This window comes from the organism of the source record quoted next, unplaced genomic scaffold (genome assembly GCF_019419815.1).
Source record: "Pyrus x bretschneideri cultivar Hongxiangsu unplaced genomic scaffold, Pyrus_bretschneideri_v1 Contig45, whole genome shotgun sequence".
In the NCBI taxonomy this organism is placed as follows: Eukaryota; Viridiplantae; Streptophyta; class Magnoliopsida; order Rosales; family Rosaceae; genus Pyrus; species Pyrus x bretschneideri.
The window spans coordinates 2218562-2237070 of record NW_025999779.1 but is presented as its reverse complement, the minus strand read 5'-3'; the positions used below and the strand labels follow the sequence as shown (position 1 = coordinate 2237070).

At 36.4% G+C, this 18509-nt stretch overlaps 1 protein-coding gene across 1 annotated transcript; it reads left to right on the top strand.

Moving 5' to 3' along the window:
• The first annotated feature begins 16033 nt into the window (after positions 1 to 16033).
• Positions 16034 to 16653, top strand: LOC103965471 (small polypeptide DEVIL 16). Its single transcript, XM_018651954.2, has one exon. The coding sequence runs from the start codon at positions 16235 to 16237 to the stop codon at positions 16454 to 16456; it is 222 nt and encodes a 73-aa protein (XP_018507470.1). The 5' UTR covers positions 16034 to 16234; the 3' UTR covers positions 16457 to 16653.
• Positions 16654 to 18509: the final 1856 nt, after the last annotated feature.

The following is an 18509-nucleotide window of genomic DNA, read 5'->3' as shown; positions in this document are numbered from 1 at the left end:
ATGGGTAGTAAAACTCACAAAAACAAAAACCCATAGCTAAAGAAGAAAGGTGAGAAGTTGAATTAAGTCAAAACTATACGTCTTCGGGATGCAAGTAGGACGTACGCAAGGGTATGACCAACCCATGATGGGTGCCTCATCAAAACCTAGTTAGGTAGCAAGAACCCAGTGGGAAAAATGCTCCTAAGCGTAGGGAAAAAGAGTACATTAAGATCAAGTGAGTATACTTCTGGATACTCCCACTGAGTTTTACAGAATTTCCAAATGAAACTATAAGCATCGCAAATGAGAAAGTTCTGCATACCAATTCCTCGGACAAACTTCTGGAAAGAAGATTTCAGCATTGACTCCGTGGAGAGGTTGGCAAGGTTATTTAGGATCAGATTGCTTGACTTCAATCTTCTGATGCTCATGCTGATGTAGACACAATATGCTTGGTGTTGACTTGTTGGACAACCAATACATACAATGTTGTCTTCATGGATCGTTATTGGGACTCAATGATGGATGAAAATCATAGGGAGTTCGAATATGCTTAACAAGAGTTCTCGACCATATCTCTCACGTGATGAGATACAGTGAGTCTTGGAACGATTCAAAGGTTTTGCAACTAAAGGTTTATATCACGGACCTCCAAGATATTTCGGTGTTCTTTAATGGTAAAGACATAACCATTCGGGAATATACCTTGTGCAGTCAGATAGATAGTCTGATTCAGCGAATCCCACAAGGTAGGTATCATTTCGAAGATCAATGGGGTATGATCTATTCTGAGGTGCATAGGGATAGATAAACCCAAATCCGTAGTAACGGAAAAACGTCTTTAACACCAAATTTGGTGGCGGCGTGTAAGCACAATGCTGCTTTATGCCAAAAGATTATTAGCACATAAGATGTCCAATTCTATTGCATTGAGCTAAGTACAACAAACACCAATGGTACTTATATATGGTTGCCTCGTGTTCTAATATGGAACTTTATGCTTCGTACCATCCGTAAAGGTTTCATTTGCATCTAGCGTATAGACGATCAGGGTATACTTAGACGTAACACCTTCTAGGTCTAGTTCGACTGGTGGACCAGAATACCATTAAAACTAGCTCGAAAATTTAGGTTGAGGTAATGTCAAGTTTTCTCGAGATCATACATCTTAAAGTCCGACTTTAAGTGCGAGTCATTTTTCTCAACTCTAGCAATTTCAAATTTTATACATGCAGGGGCATATATCCCTAACTGATCGAATATTCACTTAAATGGGTATACCATATCTGCCTGGATAGTTCTGCATCCCTAAAGTGAACGCCTCATCAGAATCGAGATGATGTTCTTATGGTCTAGAACTATTTGAATTAGTATGTGTAAGTCATTTGGAAACTCCATGTAGGTTTCGTATCTGGATCCTAGAGATACTACAACCACGTTTGTAATGCTGCAATCAATTGATAGGAGCATATTTAGGCGACTTACTTAGCTTGTTTTCGTGCATCTATGTTGTTAATTCATAGTTGTTTTAGTAGTTTAAGCCATTTTCGTGTGTTTTTAGGTTCATATGGCTAAGGAAGCAAAAAGATGCATTTTGGAGCATTTTGGAGCAAAATTGGGCTTGGAATGGATAGCATATGCTTGGAGCAAAAGGAATGGACGAAATTGAAAGCATTCACTCCTTTAAATCAGCCACATGCATCTCCCATCATCATTCCACTTTAACCCACATGCATTTCCACCCACATGCTCTCCCATTTCAGATTATTCCTTCATCATTGCACCCTCACATGTCCCTTTAATCATTCAAACATGCACTCCCTTTAATCACATGCATAAATCAGCCACATGCATCTCCCATCATCATTCCACTTTAACCCACATGCATTTCCACCCACATGCTCTCCCATTTCAGATTATTCCTTTCTCCACACCAAAACATGCAGCCACATTCCCTCCTAGCTGTCATGTTCCCCCCCATTTCCCTATAAATAAGCATTCATTCCCACTCATTCTGATCTCATATTCCATTCACAACACAACACACCACAAACACATCCCTTTCTCCCTTGTGCCGTGAGTCTCCCTTAGAATCCAAAAACCATCTTCCATTTCCATCACTCCCCACTCCATTCCACACTTCCATCCCCCCAACCAACTATCCCTAGACCTTATGCTACAACGAAGAGGAAGAGAAGAGGGCCTAAACGTTCATACAATTCAAGTTTGAGTTGTTGGAATGTTTAGGTGTTTCTTTGATTTCAATGCTTAATTTCAATACTCTTTGTTTTGTACGAATGAGGAATGGAAGAGAAGAGGGCCTAAACGTTCATACAATTCAAGTTTGAGTTGTTGGAATGTTTAGGTGTTTCTTTGATTCTCTTTGTTTTGTATCATGAGGAACTAAACCCCCCCTTGGCTAGGGGGGGATTCGAAATATATGTTTATGCTTGCATTTTGATTTGATTACTTCTAATTGCGTCTCATAAGTTGTGGATTCAATTTGTTTAACTGTTTGATTGATAACTTATTTATGTATGTTTATTGAGAGTGCACGCTTAATTTTCATGCATGAATATGACGCTAGAATATAAGTGAGTTTCACCTAATAGTTATGAACTTATATTCACAAGTAGTGGAGGTTGCTTATAAACAATCGCGTTAAATAAATTCTTGGCATAAGTTTCATGCAATCATAGTAACGAATGCCTCGTCAACACTTATAATTTTCATAGAGCGTAATGATTCTTGCTTGTATCTCTATTATGCAATCATGTAGGGGACTTGTGGGGAATGTTTTGGGTTGTCGTATGCAATCATCCAATTCAATAACGTTAGGAAGATTTGAAGGTTAATTTAAGCGGACCTAATTAACCCGGGGTGATGAGTTTCATAATTTATTGAAATGCAATTGGAAATCGTTTTATTATGCAAGTGTAACATGTATGGAGATGAACCCCTTAGCTAGCCATCCCATCCATTCTATTCCATCAAATTCGTTTTACAATTCTGCCTAGTTTATTAATTTGTTTTGTTATTTCAATTTTCGTCCAAAACTCAATCCCCCCTTGCTTTAGTGTCCAACTTAGTTAGAAAGTGTCTTAGTTTGTGTTTCTAAGTGTTTTGATTCATTTTATTACCCAATTTCGTCCAAAGTAGTCAAAGTGCTCAAAACTGCCCAGAAAGTGTTTTTAAGGCAGTTTTGAGTGTTTTGGGTGCTGTTTGAGTCTTTTGGTTTGTTTTAGTGTTTTAAGTGTTTAGTTTTGCATTCTTTGAGTCTAGTTTAGTGTTTTAAACTTGTTTTTACGTTTTTGAGTCAAATCCAAGTGATTAACAATCCCTCCTAATCCCCGGTCCAGAACGATCCCTACTTGCATCCTTACTACAATTTGACAAAAAGAGGGTTTAATTTGTGTGCGTATAAATCTCGCATCATCAATCACAAGGCGTATGAAAGAAGCCTTACACCACAAGGCATCATTCGCACTATTTCATTCATCTCATTCGTCATATATTGATTATTCTAGTTGACCAATCAGTTCTACGTTGACACTAATCAACGGAACGCAATTCCTTATCATCGATTTTCATTTATGTTGGTAATTACCATATAAATGAAATGTCACCTATGATAGTCTTATTCCAATTCCATATCTCATCCAAACTAGTATACTGGACCAAGAACTTTAGGTCTCGGGAGTAATCCGGATTTAATCTTATGAGATGAAAAAGATTGAGATAGCGATTGAGGGACGGATTCGTTCGTGCCACGTTCCTCCATTTTTGGGGAGGTGAATTCTTCGAACCTAGTGACCTGCCATGTTTCTGGCGTAGGACAGATTGATTGGCTAGCTGCCAATGTACGAAGGTTAGCCACAGTAGTGGCGTTCCTGCTTTCGGGACAAAGGCTTGTTATACATTTGGTACACATCTTTGCAGGCATATTTGCAGCTGGTATATGTGATCTCATTACTTTTGCTAGATCAGAAGAAGTGTCTAGTTATACTCTAATGATATAGATTGGGATCGAGATGAGAAATAATGAGGATGCCCATAATAATTTGTGTCATTCTTTAGGAACATTGATGTTCTTATCTCCCCCTAACGGCGGGATGACTGTCTTATAAAAGTGAGAATTCGCAAAATGAGAGGTATAGAGATCGCCTGTCAAAGGTTTTAAGTAACGAATATTAGAAGGAGAATCATAACCTACATAGATTTCCATCCTTCTCTGATGACCCTTTTTTTTTCTTTTGTACGTAAAGGTGGCACAAATGGCACACAGATCGCACAACCATAGACGCGTAGATGCGATATGTCGGGTTCGTATATAGTAACCAACTGACACGTGCTTTATAAGGTTGGGTCATGACGGGCCTTAGGTGGACCAACATGGCTGCTTGCAATATTGCATTGCCCCAAGTAGAGATCAGGAATTTGGTACGTATGACTAACCATCGCGCAATCATTTGAAGGCATTTAATGAATGTTTCTGCTGGGTCGTTCTGGGTATAAACATGGGATACTTGATGTTCAACTTCAAAATCCAACCGACATGTAATATCCATCGAAAGTTTTTTTCAATGTAAATTCTCCAACTTATCCAATCAAATAAATTTGATCAGATAATCAGGGTGCTAAGCCCTGAGCTTGTTAATCTAAGCCACCAGTGTGGAGAAGGCAACTTGTGGACAATAGCCACACGTGTGACCAACGTGTAGTAGCATTAACCAATATCATAAAGTATCTAAATGATCCGCATGGTGGTTAAATTAGTCCACAAATGTCCCCTTGAATCCTTTGTAGAAAAGATGGAGGGTGCTAAGGCATGGTATGCTTCTAGGTATGACGTCTTTACCTTAGTTAAGGGGATGCCTAAAAAAGTGCATCACAGATCATTCTAGATATCCTAAACGCACATCCACAGTGAAAATTCCTTTGGAATCTCAGGCTTCTGGCTGGCCACATAATGGGCTTAAATGGGTGTAATCCACTCGTTAGACGTTCCATCTTCTCTAGAATACGCTTATGGCTATATTCGTAGGAAGTGCAAAGAAAATTTTTCGACATTGGTTTCAATTTGGTAATAATACTCTCGAATATCCTTAAAGCTCAAAAAGTCGTTTCTTCTGGAACAAAGTGAGTATTAGGCTTCCCTTTATGGTAAAATTAGTACCATTAGACAATATAGGGTAGTGCCATGCCTCGCAATTAGGTTGGAGGTGATTAGGTATGAAGTTAGCATAGAACCAGACATCTAACTTCCCCACAAAACATACCTAAGCATGAGTTAATTGTATTAGTCACATGTGATAACTTTTGTTAATTAACTCTTATTCGAGAATAATAGTAACATCCAAACACCAATCTTAAATCCAAGAACAAAATAAACTGTTTACAAAGTAAACCATAATATATAACGGGGTTCGGTCAATAGACCTTCCATGTCAAATTTTGCTCACCAAATGTGTTAGGTGGAGCAAAAATAGTCTCGCAGATTGACTATGGGAATGACTAAACAACTTTGGTAGAAGCACAGAAAAGTGCATAACCAATGATCTATTTCGTCAAAATTGAATTAGATTCTGCAGGGTTGAGGTTCGAGAATACTATCCTTTATTCTTGAAGTTTTAGGTCTTAGGTGCTAAAGATCATACTTCGGACGTGATACCATTTTTTGGCAGACCTTGATTCTACCATATGTTGTAAAACAAACTCGAAATGAGATTGTGAGAGAGAGATAGACATATAAACCTAAACTTGGGTTTGGTAGGCTTCAGCATAAGTTGTAGGGGTCTTTTCGATAGGTCTCTGCTGAAGCAGAGCAATACAATTTGGTGCACCTTTACTGAAGTAGAGCATGCCATTCGGTCAATCCTTGCCAAACAGGGCATCACCATTTGGTAGACTCCAGCCGAAACTGGGTCTATACTGTTTGGTACCTCTCAGCCGAATTGCTAGGGTACCTTTTTCTCATAGGTGTGGTAGTAATCAGATATGAGAATTTGGTAAACTTCTGCTCGTTATATTGCTACTTTAGGAGCAATTTAGATGTAGAAGAACGAGAAAGATTTTATTGTAGTCAAAATTCGATCGGATATAAACTTCAGATAAAGTCCTCGGCTATGAGGTACTTTCATTTGATATGCTTTAGGCACAAGTTTTCGAATGAAGATCATGGTGGAGGCGTATTCAGCTCTTCCACACCATAACTGGCTACAATGATTTCGCAACTAGTAGTAGGTAAGATGGGTGTCACATCTTGTATCTACATAAATTAGTTTCTTGTTCGAAACTTCCAAATCAGTGAAATCGAACTTGTTACGGTTTGACAATACGCTGAATGACGGAAACAAGAATGTGATCGGTGTTTTAGAAAATAACATTTCCATAAACATCAAAGTTAGAACATTCAAGTTCTAAGACATGGTTTGGTTTAAACGGATTTAAGCATGGAGAACTTCGGGTCTTAACATGAGTGTTGTGCGTTAAGAAACTTCAAGTTTTTATGGCACTTTTTCGAAATTTTGGGTTCAGGAGTATGAACTTTAGGTTCATAATACCTATAAACAAACGCAATATATATAGGACAAAAATATGCAACAAATATATACAGATCTTCGGGGCCTAGGATTATAATTGAATTAATTATTTGGACTTCGGGCCAAAATCAAGGGTTGGGGAATTTTTTTATAAAAACCTATAACGCCTAAAAAAAATAGGCGTTTACAATTCTGGCCCTAAAACAGTGGACGAAAACCCACAGTTGGGCGTAAAAATTGTTATCGTGGGGTCCAGGCCCAAACCTAGGCTGGATATGAGGTGGGTCGAGCCAGGGGCAATAAACCCATGTGCATAGATGGGCTGCAAATGTAGGCCCAGATGGTAAAGGCCCAAAAGAGGGCGTAATCCTGTGCATCGTGTACATGGATGCACCAGTATAGAAGCTAGGATCCAGTGTAGTGTGGTGAAAGGAATCCACAATAGCCACGTGAGTTGGGTTCCATTGCGGCGTGAGACACAAGAACATTAGAGCCTAATTAGGCTGGTGTTGTGTGGGCTGAGTGCGAAGGGTAGCGGGCCGTGAGTACAAGCCCTACTATAGGCTGAGGTGATCCAGGCCCAAAAGGCCATGGGTTTGATCCAATCAAGAATCGCAGTCGTGTTGGGTGGGTTCACAGGTGAAGAAAACTGGAGCCGTCGTTTCTGGCAATGGTGTCTTGGTTGGGAAACGTCGGGAGTGAGTAGCGATGCATGGTGGTTCATTGAAGAACCAATCTCAACGAGGAGGAGGACCCTCGACATTGGGAAAGGGAAGAACCAAGAGGATTCGATTCGAGGAATCCTCGATTTCAATGAATTTCAACGGGAAATTCAAGGGACGTCGTCGAAGACGACGGTGCAAACCCCAAAAGGGACACGACTGCAGGTCGTGATGTCCAGAGCCGTGGTCTCGGCTTTCGGTGAGGCTAGATTTTTTGGGTTGGGGATGACGCCAAAACGGCGTCGTTTTCTTGGGTTCTCAGCACAGCAAAGTTGTGCTTCGGTGCATTGCAGCTTTGTGTCTCAAGTGGCGGCGTTACTCAAAGCCTGTAGCTCACTAGGTTGGGTTTTCGAAACCTTAGTTTTAGTTAATTTTTTTTCAATTCAATTATATGCATATATAACAATATATCATTCAATTCATGTATATTCAATATAATTCATAGTAATATCAATTTCACATAATTTAAAATTATGCGAATAATGCAAACACAATTTATGTAGAATCTAAAATTCGAAAAACATAAAGTTGGGCCATGCATTATGGTGCTATCAGGGCTGCAAAAATATCAAGATAAAAACCGTTGTTTTGGAAGAACCTGCTTGTGTGATGATATTGATGAACTGGTTTGATGCAGAAAATTATTTCTTCAATTTGGGCTTTCCATCTTCAAAGCTTGTATCACATTGAACACAAGAAAAAAAAAATTGAATCAATAAAATATATGAATTCAATAAAATCAAAATTTAATCAATTAGAAATAATTGAAACGTAATACTCCCCTAGTTGAAGAATAACCACGTCAAATTTCTTAGCGCGGTGGATGAGCGTGCTGATAACGTGTTGTGGCCTATATTTAACTGAGTGGTGCAGCATAGAGACGAAGAGAATGGAGAATAGGCTTGAGGAATTGTGTGTTAATTCCCCAGTCCTTGTGCCTTTATTTATAGTAATAAGGAGGAGAGAAACTTGCTTTCCAAGTAATATAAAGTCTATTAGGAAAGATTTTCTAGATCCCAAGGGATTCCTAATTTGTCTATACTTAAGATTTACACAATCACAATATGTATTAGAACATATGTCACAACACTTGTCTATATTATCTATCATATTCTTAATATGTTAGACAAGATCCTTTATTCAAAAGAAAAGAGCATCATAAAATCCTAGTACCCCTAAAATAGCTGAAAATCATATAGCCCAACTGAATAGATCACGGAGAGCATCTATAGATCAACTAACGAGTGTCAATCTCAATCTTAACCGTAACTTCAGAACCGTCGGTTATATCATATGCAGAAAGAGGACGGTTATTCATCATTTTTGTAGAACCATGGAAAAGAGCAATGTTATCAGTATTCAGAAACCCCCAACGCCTCCCGGTTTTGCTTTTCAGATTGGCACAAAACTTGTATCTCTCATTCGTACGTTGCCAGAAGTTTGGTTGCTAAACTTGATCAAAATACTACATTTTGGCCATTCTGGTAGCAGAGGTGTGATAATGAGCCTCAAAGTAACATGTTCTCCTTCAATGTGATGTCCAACAAGTTGATCATTTTCTAGCTCTATGTCATAAAGCCAAAGACTATGCTTATGAACTTTGATATTCGAACGGTTCTCAATCATCTCCTTCACACGAAGAAAAAAGTCAAGAAAATGTACTTCATGTTCAATCTCTGGTTCCTCTTATATTTGTTAAGAGCACCATGCCTGAAATAAAACTACCAGACACTTCCTTTTTTCTTTCTGTATTAATTAACCTTTTTTTTTCCTTAATACTGTTTAAAATTTTAAGTTCCTACTCATAACAATTCAATAGAGCTATGCAAATGAACAAAAGAAAATAAGCAGAAAGAGAGAGTTTAGAGAAAGAGAGAGAGAAATGAAGTAAAGTTTTTGATTTATTGTATTGAATACCAAATGACTCTTACACTTTGGTTATATACTAACCATTCTTTCAACTACAAATGTCTACATTGCCCTCTAACTAACTACAATCACAACTAACTCAATCCATTACACATTGACAAGTGTCATCATCTTAACATACCTATTACTTCCCCCTCAAACTTAGCTAGGTGATCCTAGACTAAGTTTGTGACAGTGGCGAATGAAAACTGGACAGTGCAGTCCTTTAATAAAGACAACTGCCACTTGTTCTTTAATTGGAATTTATTGAACTTTCAAATCACCTTTTTGAACTTTCTCTCGAACAAAATGGTAATCGGTGTCAAGATGCTTTATCGAAAATGGAACATAGGATTTGAAGTCAATGCTAATGCATAAAGATTATCACAATGTAGACATGGAGGTTCTGATATAGGTTCATGAATGTCTTTGAGTAATGACCTTATCCAATACACATCTGTAGCATAATGTGCATGAGCTTTGTATTCTACTTCTTTTGAGATCCTGGAAACTGTGGTTTACTTCTTTCATTGCCATGAAATTGGATTAGAACCTAAGAACACCACATAACCAATTATTGACTTTCTTGTGTTGATGCGCAGCCCAATCTAAATCTGTATAAGCAGAAATGTTGAACTCAAAGGACCTAGTATACCTCAAACCACATGTCAAAGTACCTTGTAGATACCATAGAATTCGTTTTACAAAATGATAATGAATCTCTGTAGGGTTAGTCATAAACTGACACACCATATTAACTGAATGTGCGATGTCAGGTCTAGTAAACGTGAGGTATTGTAAAGCTCCTACAACGCTTCTGTAATGAGTTGGGTCTGTAAGAGGTGTGCCTTCATTAACAAGTAATTGAGTAAAAACCATCTGTTTTTTAGTGAATTTGTAATCCCAAAAAATATGTGAGCTGCCCTATATCCTTGAGATCGAATACTTCAGTAGGACTTGAAATTATAGATTGAACTTTTGCAGAATTTGACCCAGTTAGGATAATATCATCCACATATAGCAATAGCAATATAATATCACCATTGTCAACTTTAATGAATAAAGTGGAATCATATATTGATGTAGTAAACCCAAGGGCAGGTAGGAAACTAGTAAATTTCGAATTCCAAGCTCTGAGAGCTTGTTTAAAACCATATATGGATTTAACAAGTCTGCAGACATAATTTGGGTATTTTTGATCTACAAACCTTGTGGCAACTTCATATAAACCTCTTCTTCAAGATCGCCATGCAAAAATGCATTTTTAACATCCAATTGCCTAAGATTCCACCCATATTGTGCTGCTAGTGCCAAGATTAGCCTTTCAGTTGTATGTCTCACCACTGGATTGAAGGTTTCTAAGAAGTCCAACCCTTGCTCTTGATTGGATCCTTGAGCAACTAGTCTTGCTTTGTATCTTGACATAGTACCATCAGGGGTTTTCTTAACTTTGTACACCCATTTACTCCTAATAATAGCCCTATCACATGGTGGAGGTACTAGTTTCCAAGTTCCTTGTGCCTTCAGGGAATCAAACTCATCTTGCATAACATTCTACCATTGTTTAATACCTGAAGCAATTCTATAACTCCTTGGTTCCTCAATCTAATGAACATCAGCCAAGAATGAAAAATCATTGAACTGACATGTAGGTTCTTTAGTAATGTGGCAAGTAGTGCTGCATAATTTTTCCTTGATATGGTACCTGTTTGTATTCTTGTTTGTATTCCTGTAGGTGTAGTGATACTAAGAGTCTTATTGACTTTAGTAGAACCATTTGATTTACTATGTACTGAAGAACATGGAAATATAGGAAGTAATACCTGAAGTTGAGATGGATCCAAGACATGAAGCAAAGGAGATGTATTAATGTTATGGGAAATAGTATGGCCTGAAGAAGTCTGTTATACAGTTGTACTTTGACTTCTCATAGTGGAATTCCTATTATTACCAAGGGATGAAGAACTGCTATCAAATTCATTCACTGAGTGAGTTGATCTTGTCCCTGAGTTAGTGTGAGCATCTACATTCACTGTATGATTAGAAATTAGAATTGGAATAACTACAGTGGATGGTACTATTGAACTTAGCATAAACTATCTCACTGTTGCATTATACTGTTTTTGAAGAAATGGAAATACAATTTCATCAAAAATCACATGTCTTGATATAATACACTTTCTGGTACTTATATATAACAAATGACACCTTTATATCCCATAGAGTATCCCAGGAATACACATTTTTCAGTTCTCACTTGCAATTTATTTGAATTATATGGTTGAAGCCAAGGATAAACCACACTACCAAAAATTTTTAATGTAGTCAAATCTGGAAATTTGTCATATAGCAACTTGTATGGAGACTTCATTGATAAAGATTGACACAACATTCTATTTATAAGGAACACATAATGAGCACAAGCTAAATACCATAATTCAAGAGATAAACCAGCAGTTGTCAACAATGTGATAATAGTCTCAATTATATGTCTGTGTTTCCTCTCAGCAATTCCATTTTGCTAAGGGGGTATAAGGACAAGAGATCATTTGTGGTATTCCTTTAGATTTCAGAAATGCAGTAAAAGAGTTGCTTGTGTACTCTCCTCCACCATCACTCTGAAAGCATTTGATTCTCATGTCAAACTGAGTAACTATCACATTATAGAATTGCACAAAAAATTGTAAACACATCAGACTTATTGCATAGAGGATATATCCAAACAAATCTTGTATATTCATCCACAAGTGTTACATAATATCTGTACCCTTCTAGAGATTTTACAGGTGATGAACCCCAAATATCTGAGTGTATTTTTCCAAAAGGAATCAAACAATGAGTAACTCTAGAAGGAAATGGAATTCTGGACATTTTTCCTTTCAAACAAGGGGTACAGACACTATGATTTTTATCTATAGACACTGTTACATGTGATTGTTTTAACATTCTGGACATTACTTCATGTGATGGATGCCCCAACCTTTAATGCCATACATTTGACTTGACTAGCTGACCAAGAAAAGCACCTGAATTCTAATAAACTGACTGCAGCCTCTGAGACTGATGAATAATTGGTATATGAAACAACTTTTGTGGCCTACTCTTTCCTTGATACAATATCTCCAGTGTCTTCTTGTCTTGCACAAAGAATCAAGTTTCATCACAAATGAACTAGCTTGCATTATCAGCACACAATTGTTTAACAGATAGCAGACTCCTAGCAATTTTAGGCACATATAATACATTCTTTATGACAAGAGAATGAGAATTTGTGTTAAGATAAGTATATTCAATATTTTTTATTGACAATTCAGAGCCATTGCCAATAATAATCTTGTTAGAACCTTCAAATGGTTGTACTTGAGTTAAGGAATTAATGTCTGCAGTTATATGGTGAGATGCGCCAGTGTCCACAATCCAAGAATCATTTGGATGAATTGTGGTGTTTGATGTGCTGACATGGCATTTAGAGAAGGAGGTGGTGGCTGTCCTTGATAGGAGTAATTGCCCATGTGAAAACACTCCATAGTTGAGTGCCTTCGTTTTCCACATATTTGACATTCCAGCATAAATCCTTAAGAGGAAGAACCATTGTTCCTTTGAAAGCAATTGACTTTTGTATGACCCATTTTGTTACAAATCTGACACTCAATAACAACATTAGTTCTACTCTGAGTGTTGCCAGACCAAGTACTACCTTTATTGCCCTTAAATCCACCAGAATTAAACCCTTTTCCTTTGTAGCCACCAATATTTTTGAATTTTTTATTTCCTTTATATGTAGATCCAGAGTGAGGCCCGTTTGTAGGAAATCTTGGACCAGAATTATTGTTATTTCCCGTAACAAAGCCATAACCATATGACATTTGATGAAAAAATGGAGTTGGTTGAATTGGTACAAAACCAGGAAGAACATAAGCTTCAGGAGGAAATGGCATTTGAACTTGAGGAATTGAAACCGGCATAGAATTGTAATTGTAAGCACCAGGAGTGATGACCCTTGTAGTTATAGGAAGAATGTGACTGTGCCCTTGAGGATTTAAAGATGAACCAGAAGACCCAATAGAAGTATTTGCAGAATTAGAACCCTGACCATAAAGTGTAAACACATTATGTGGAAACAATGCCAAGTTCTCTTCAAGTTCCTTCTTGGCCCCAAGAAGTTGAGCCCTAAATTCTTTCAGAGTAACTGATGATTCTCTTGCTAAGAGAACAGTCCTTTAATAACGTACTCTTTTAGTAAACCAGCTAGCCTAGTTATCATTACATCATTGTCAGATACAAACTCCTTTGCAGCATTGAGTTGTTCTCTTATACTTTTCAATCTCTACAAGTACTTATCAATATAATCAGACCTTTTTTTAATAGTATGAAGCTATGTCTGTCGATGATTTACCCTTGATTTGGACACAGACGCACACCTATCAACCATATTAGACCAAGCTTCATTTGCAGTTTTACATCCAAGCACATATTCCATGGCTTCATTAGATAATGTTGCTAGTAGCAGGCTAAGTAAAGTCATATCTGTCGATTCCCAATCAAGAAAAGTTTGTGTTATTTCTTTAGTTACCCTAGTTTCTGTATTGATTACATATCTTGATGGACACACAGTAGTAGCATCAAAATGGCCAAATAGCCTGTGACCTTTCAAAACAGCCATAAATTGAAAAGCCCACTTCGAGAAATTATCATCTTTCAGCTTTATTATAATCATACCTAACAAATTCTCCACCTTGACTACTGAACTAGACATTCTCACCAATCTCTTAAAATGACATTCCAAGATTTTACTTCAATTAGAATAACACTTTCTCTTCAACACACTAAAACAACAACTTCAAGAAAGACTGACACCTTCTTAATCTTCACGAAAGAATGAAACTTTCTTGACAGCACTACAGTCTGAATTCAAGAACAATGAAAATTCTAACAAAACTCCCAAATCATTCAACTATTCGACACACAAAGATAACAACTTCAAGAAAAAATGACACTTTCTTAATCTTCAAGAAAGAATGACACTTTCTTAACAAAATTGCAGTCTGAATTCAAAAACATAAAAATTCGAACAAATTCCCAAATCATTCAACTATTTGCAGAATCACACATCTCCAAATTCAATCACAATTGCATATATCAATTACTCAATATACAACAAAATCCCATACTGAATTACGAACAGAAAGCTGAATTGTAGAGTATGAAAGAAACAATGTCACCTAAGTCAATGAGTGCAAGGACCTTTAGGAACCCAGAGAATCCCCAAAACTTCTTCACAAGACCCATATGGCAACCGACCTTTGATTCCAGAGATCGCGAACGGAAAATCTGTAACGGAAAAATTATCAGAGTAGTGGAAGAGCTCTAAGGATCGGAATGGTGATGAACCGTTTCGGCGATGATACCATCATAATAATTCAATAGAGCTATGCGAATGAACATAAGAAAATAAGCAGAAAAAGAAAGTTTAGAGAGAGAGAGAGAGAGAGAGGAAGTAAAGCTTTAGATTTATTGTATTGAATACCAAATGACTCTTACACTTTGGTTATATACTAACCATTCTTCCAACTGCAAATGTCTATATTGCCCTCTAACTAATTACAATCACAACTAACTCAATCCATTACACATTGACAAGTGTCATCATCTTAGCATACCTGTTACCTACTTGATTTAAATACATAAAATTCATAAAAGCATGTTTCAATCACTCTAATCGCATTTTCTGTTAGGTGTATAACATAACTGTGTTATTCATCGTGAGAAGAAATCACTTCTTATACATGGTTTGCTTTAACTTTATTTTCATGTTTTGGTACATGACATGAAAGTGAAAATTGCGTGGCCATTTTATTTTCTGTTTCATTGAAGAGGATCGAACTATGAACCTAGTGACGAAGCAACTTATAGGTTGAGGGTGATAAACAATAACAAACTATAAGAAAGAGCATGCAACTTAAGCTAATTTTTGGCTTCGCATGCAACATATTTATAAAATCCCATGCACTCCCTTGTTTACTTCTAGGTTTTTTGCTTACAATAAATAAATATTAAAAATAAAAATTTCAATGTATTGTAGAGGGATAATTTACTCTACGAAGAGAGAATTGATGTAGGCTTTACAATGGCTCATCCACTGACTACCTAGTTATATATCAACCTCAATATGAATACAATATATCACCACTGTATATGTAAGTCAAACTTAAAGTTTGTTACTTATAAATAAAGAGAAATTTTATTATACCGCAATCCTAATTAGTATATATCAAAAAGATAAATTAAGAGAAATATATAAACACGAGTGTGAAATATTAAAAATGTGCGCAGAAGTGGATTCCATTATTTATGAGAGAGGACTTGAAGTGGGGTCATGTTTAAATGTATTTTCAGAACATATCAGGAAAACTGGCCCATTCTATGTTTCATATGCTATGTCTCCTGACAGTTGGTGGAATGCAGTGTTCACAGTTCATATCCAACCCAGATAAAAAAAATTTCTTGTACATCCACCCAGGCCCCCCCAATTCCCAATCCCACGTCTTTAATACAAAAGTAATCATGCATGCTAGAGTTATCAAATTTATTTACTATTTTTTTGTGTTAGTTACTTGAAGAGAATCATTTCTCAAGATTTATAAATTACAGTCTAACTTATAATTATAAATAACTTGTAAAAATTATTTACACATAATTCAAACTGTAATTTTTCTATAAAAGTCTAACTTATAATTATAAATAACTTGTAAAAAGTATTTACACATAATTCAAAATGTAATTTTTCTATAAAATCTTTATACGACTCCTTTTAAATTAAGAGCAAAGTAACAAAAATAAAATTTATTCAGCGCCATTTGATGAACAAATATACGCCCAACTTTGAATTAAAAAGAAACTATCACATCATTTGATGAACATATATAAAGTTTAAAGATATAAATACAAGAAGCACACGCCTTGTCATCACCGTGTATGATATATCTACCTATCATATAGACATATATTTACTGCTTCCAGTGGGACTACTAGCAACCTAGCAGAAGCTGGTGAGAGTGATCAGACCTTTCAAAGTTCAATATGGCATCGGCAATCAGGGAAAGCGACAGTACTACTAGTACGACTACTGCTACGTCTGCAAGCTTCAATCATAATGTCAATGGGGAGTGTGATAAATCCGGGTGCCGCCGACCCTTCGGAAAAAAGTGCAGCCATCTGGTGAAGAAGCAACGGACTAAGTTCTACATCTTTCGGCGTTGCATAGCTATGCTTCTCTGCTGGCATGAACGTGGTGACTCCTGATGGATACTCATGATATAAGGTAGCTCGTACTGCAACTAGCTACAATTGTTAGTTTTGCTTAATTTCCTCTGCGATATTACAATATATATATATATATATATATATATATATAAAATTAAGTTCTTTGAATGAATCAAGATCTGTCTATTGTACAACATTGTCTGAATATCAAATTTTATTCTATTTTAGCTTATTAATGTTTGTTCGTCTTCACGTTTTATCTTCTCTTCAGATCCTTACATTTCTTTTTGTTGTGGTGATAACAAATTAATTCTGCTGTAAATAACTATATACATATTATGGATATTCTCTCATGGTGTAGTTAAGTTTTATACGCATCATGGATTAAATTTCAACCAAATTCTCTGTCATTACCAACAAATTCTCCGTTGGTTTGAAGTTTATCTATCAATCTTAATTTCTAATTGTTCTTGTACTCGAGCTAATCTTTCCAGTTTTTAATTAGTCATCGCTCTTCGGAATTTTTTTCATGAATACTGGTATATGTATTATGTACATATTTGTATATGTAATTCAACATTGCCTGCTTTACTTTACTTGTATAAATATGTATATTGCAAAACAGATATGTAAATTTCTTAGGGAACTGTTATTGACACTGAAAAATAAGAACTTTGGAGTGTCATGTTCATTGATATGGTGAATTAACAAGTACAAAGAAGGATATGGTGTTTTTATATGAGGTTCGATAAAAACTTTAACGTAAATGTGAATTGGTCAAAGGGAAAATAGTGTACACTAAAGAAATTGAGGTTCCATCATAAAAGCAATTAGCAATATAGGGACTAGCTCAATCCCTTATAATCCTTGAAAGATTTCTCCTTGGAATGATGCGGAAGATTTGTGGTTGAGTCAATAACATGCTCTGGGTCAGGAATCTTTGCTCTTCTCCTTCGCATTTCCGTTGCCTACGTTCTTCTTTGTGGAGACCTCAGACCTATTCCCGATTGTACAAGCGGAAAGGAGAATGAAAATCCCTTCGAAATCCATCGCACTTATGGGAAACGGTTACTAGTTCGACTGACAAATTGCAATTGATAAAAAAAGAAGGCGGCTTCTTTTTTACCTTCAAATCTTTGCACGCCCCTCACGGCAGCAAATTTTTAAATCAAACACATGAACAACATAAAATTTCTCCTTAACAAATGTAAGACTGTTTTACCTTCACATCTTCACATTCCACTAAAATTACAAATTATTTCTATCTTCTAATATCAAGTCAACAATTTACCTCAATAATAAAAAAAAATAAATGAAGTCAACAATCAAGTGGAAAGGTTCCTCGAACCAATGGCCTGTACTCGCAGCCTAGTAAAAGTATAACGTGCATACAATAACGTACAGGTCCCATAGGTTAGGTATCTTCATCAGATCAGATTACTCCAAAGCAGCAAGGGCAATCACAGCATCTCCTTCAAATTCAAATATTCAATAGCAGTGGTGCGTGGCTCTTCGTGCGGCCAATTGCTCAGCATGCAGCGGCCATGTTACCCCAGCTTTTACAATTTGTGTTAATGCTAAGTGGTTCGGAAAATCAACAGTTATATTTTGCAATAGTATCACTAAATGAGACCTAATATTGTAGTCATATGCTTTATAATCGTAATGAATTAGTATTACGATTTATTAATATTTTTTTTTATGTGTAGATTAAAGGTCTTAAATTTAATTTTAATAAATAACGAGTTTGATATTAATTTAGTAATTGATTCACATCCATAATATTGTAGATGATTTGTCAATCCGGACAATCTAATCACAATAAGGGGCCCTCTGTTTAGGGGACGCTAGACAGGAGCAAGGAAACGGTTCTATAATTATTTTCTTTGGACCCTCTTATAGATTGTTAGTTTTATAAGGGTCATGTGTCCTCAAATCCTACCATCATTTGATTTTAATGTTTCTTGGTATGCAACCAAAATTTATGGTCGAGATAACCCAATGCTATATATAAGGTTTTTTTTTTGTGAAAAAAAAAACGACGCTTTACCGCAGTGATGGATATTAATTATATTTATGTGCTTCGATGCGA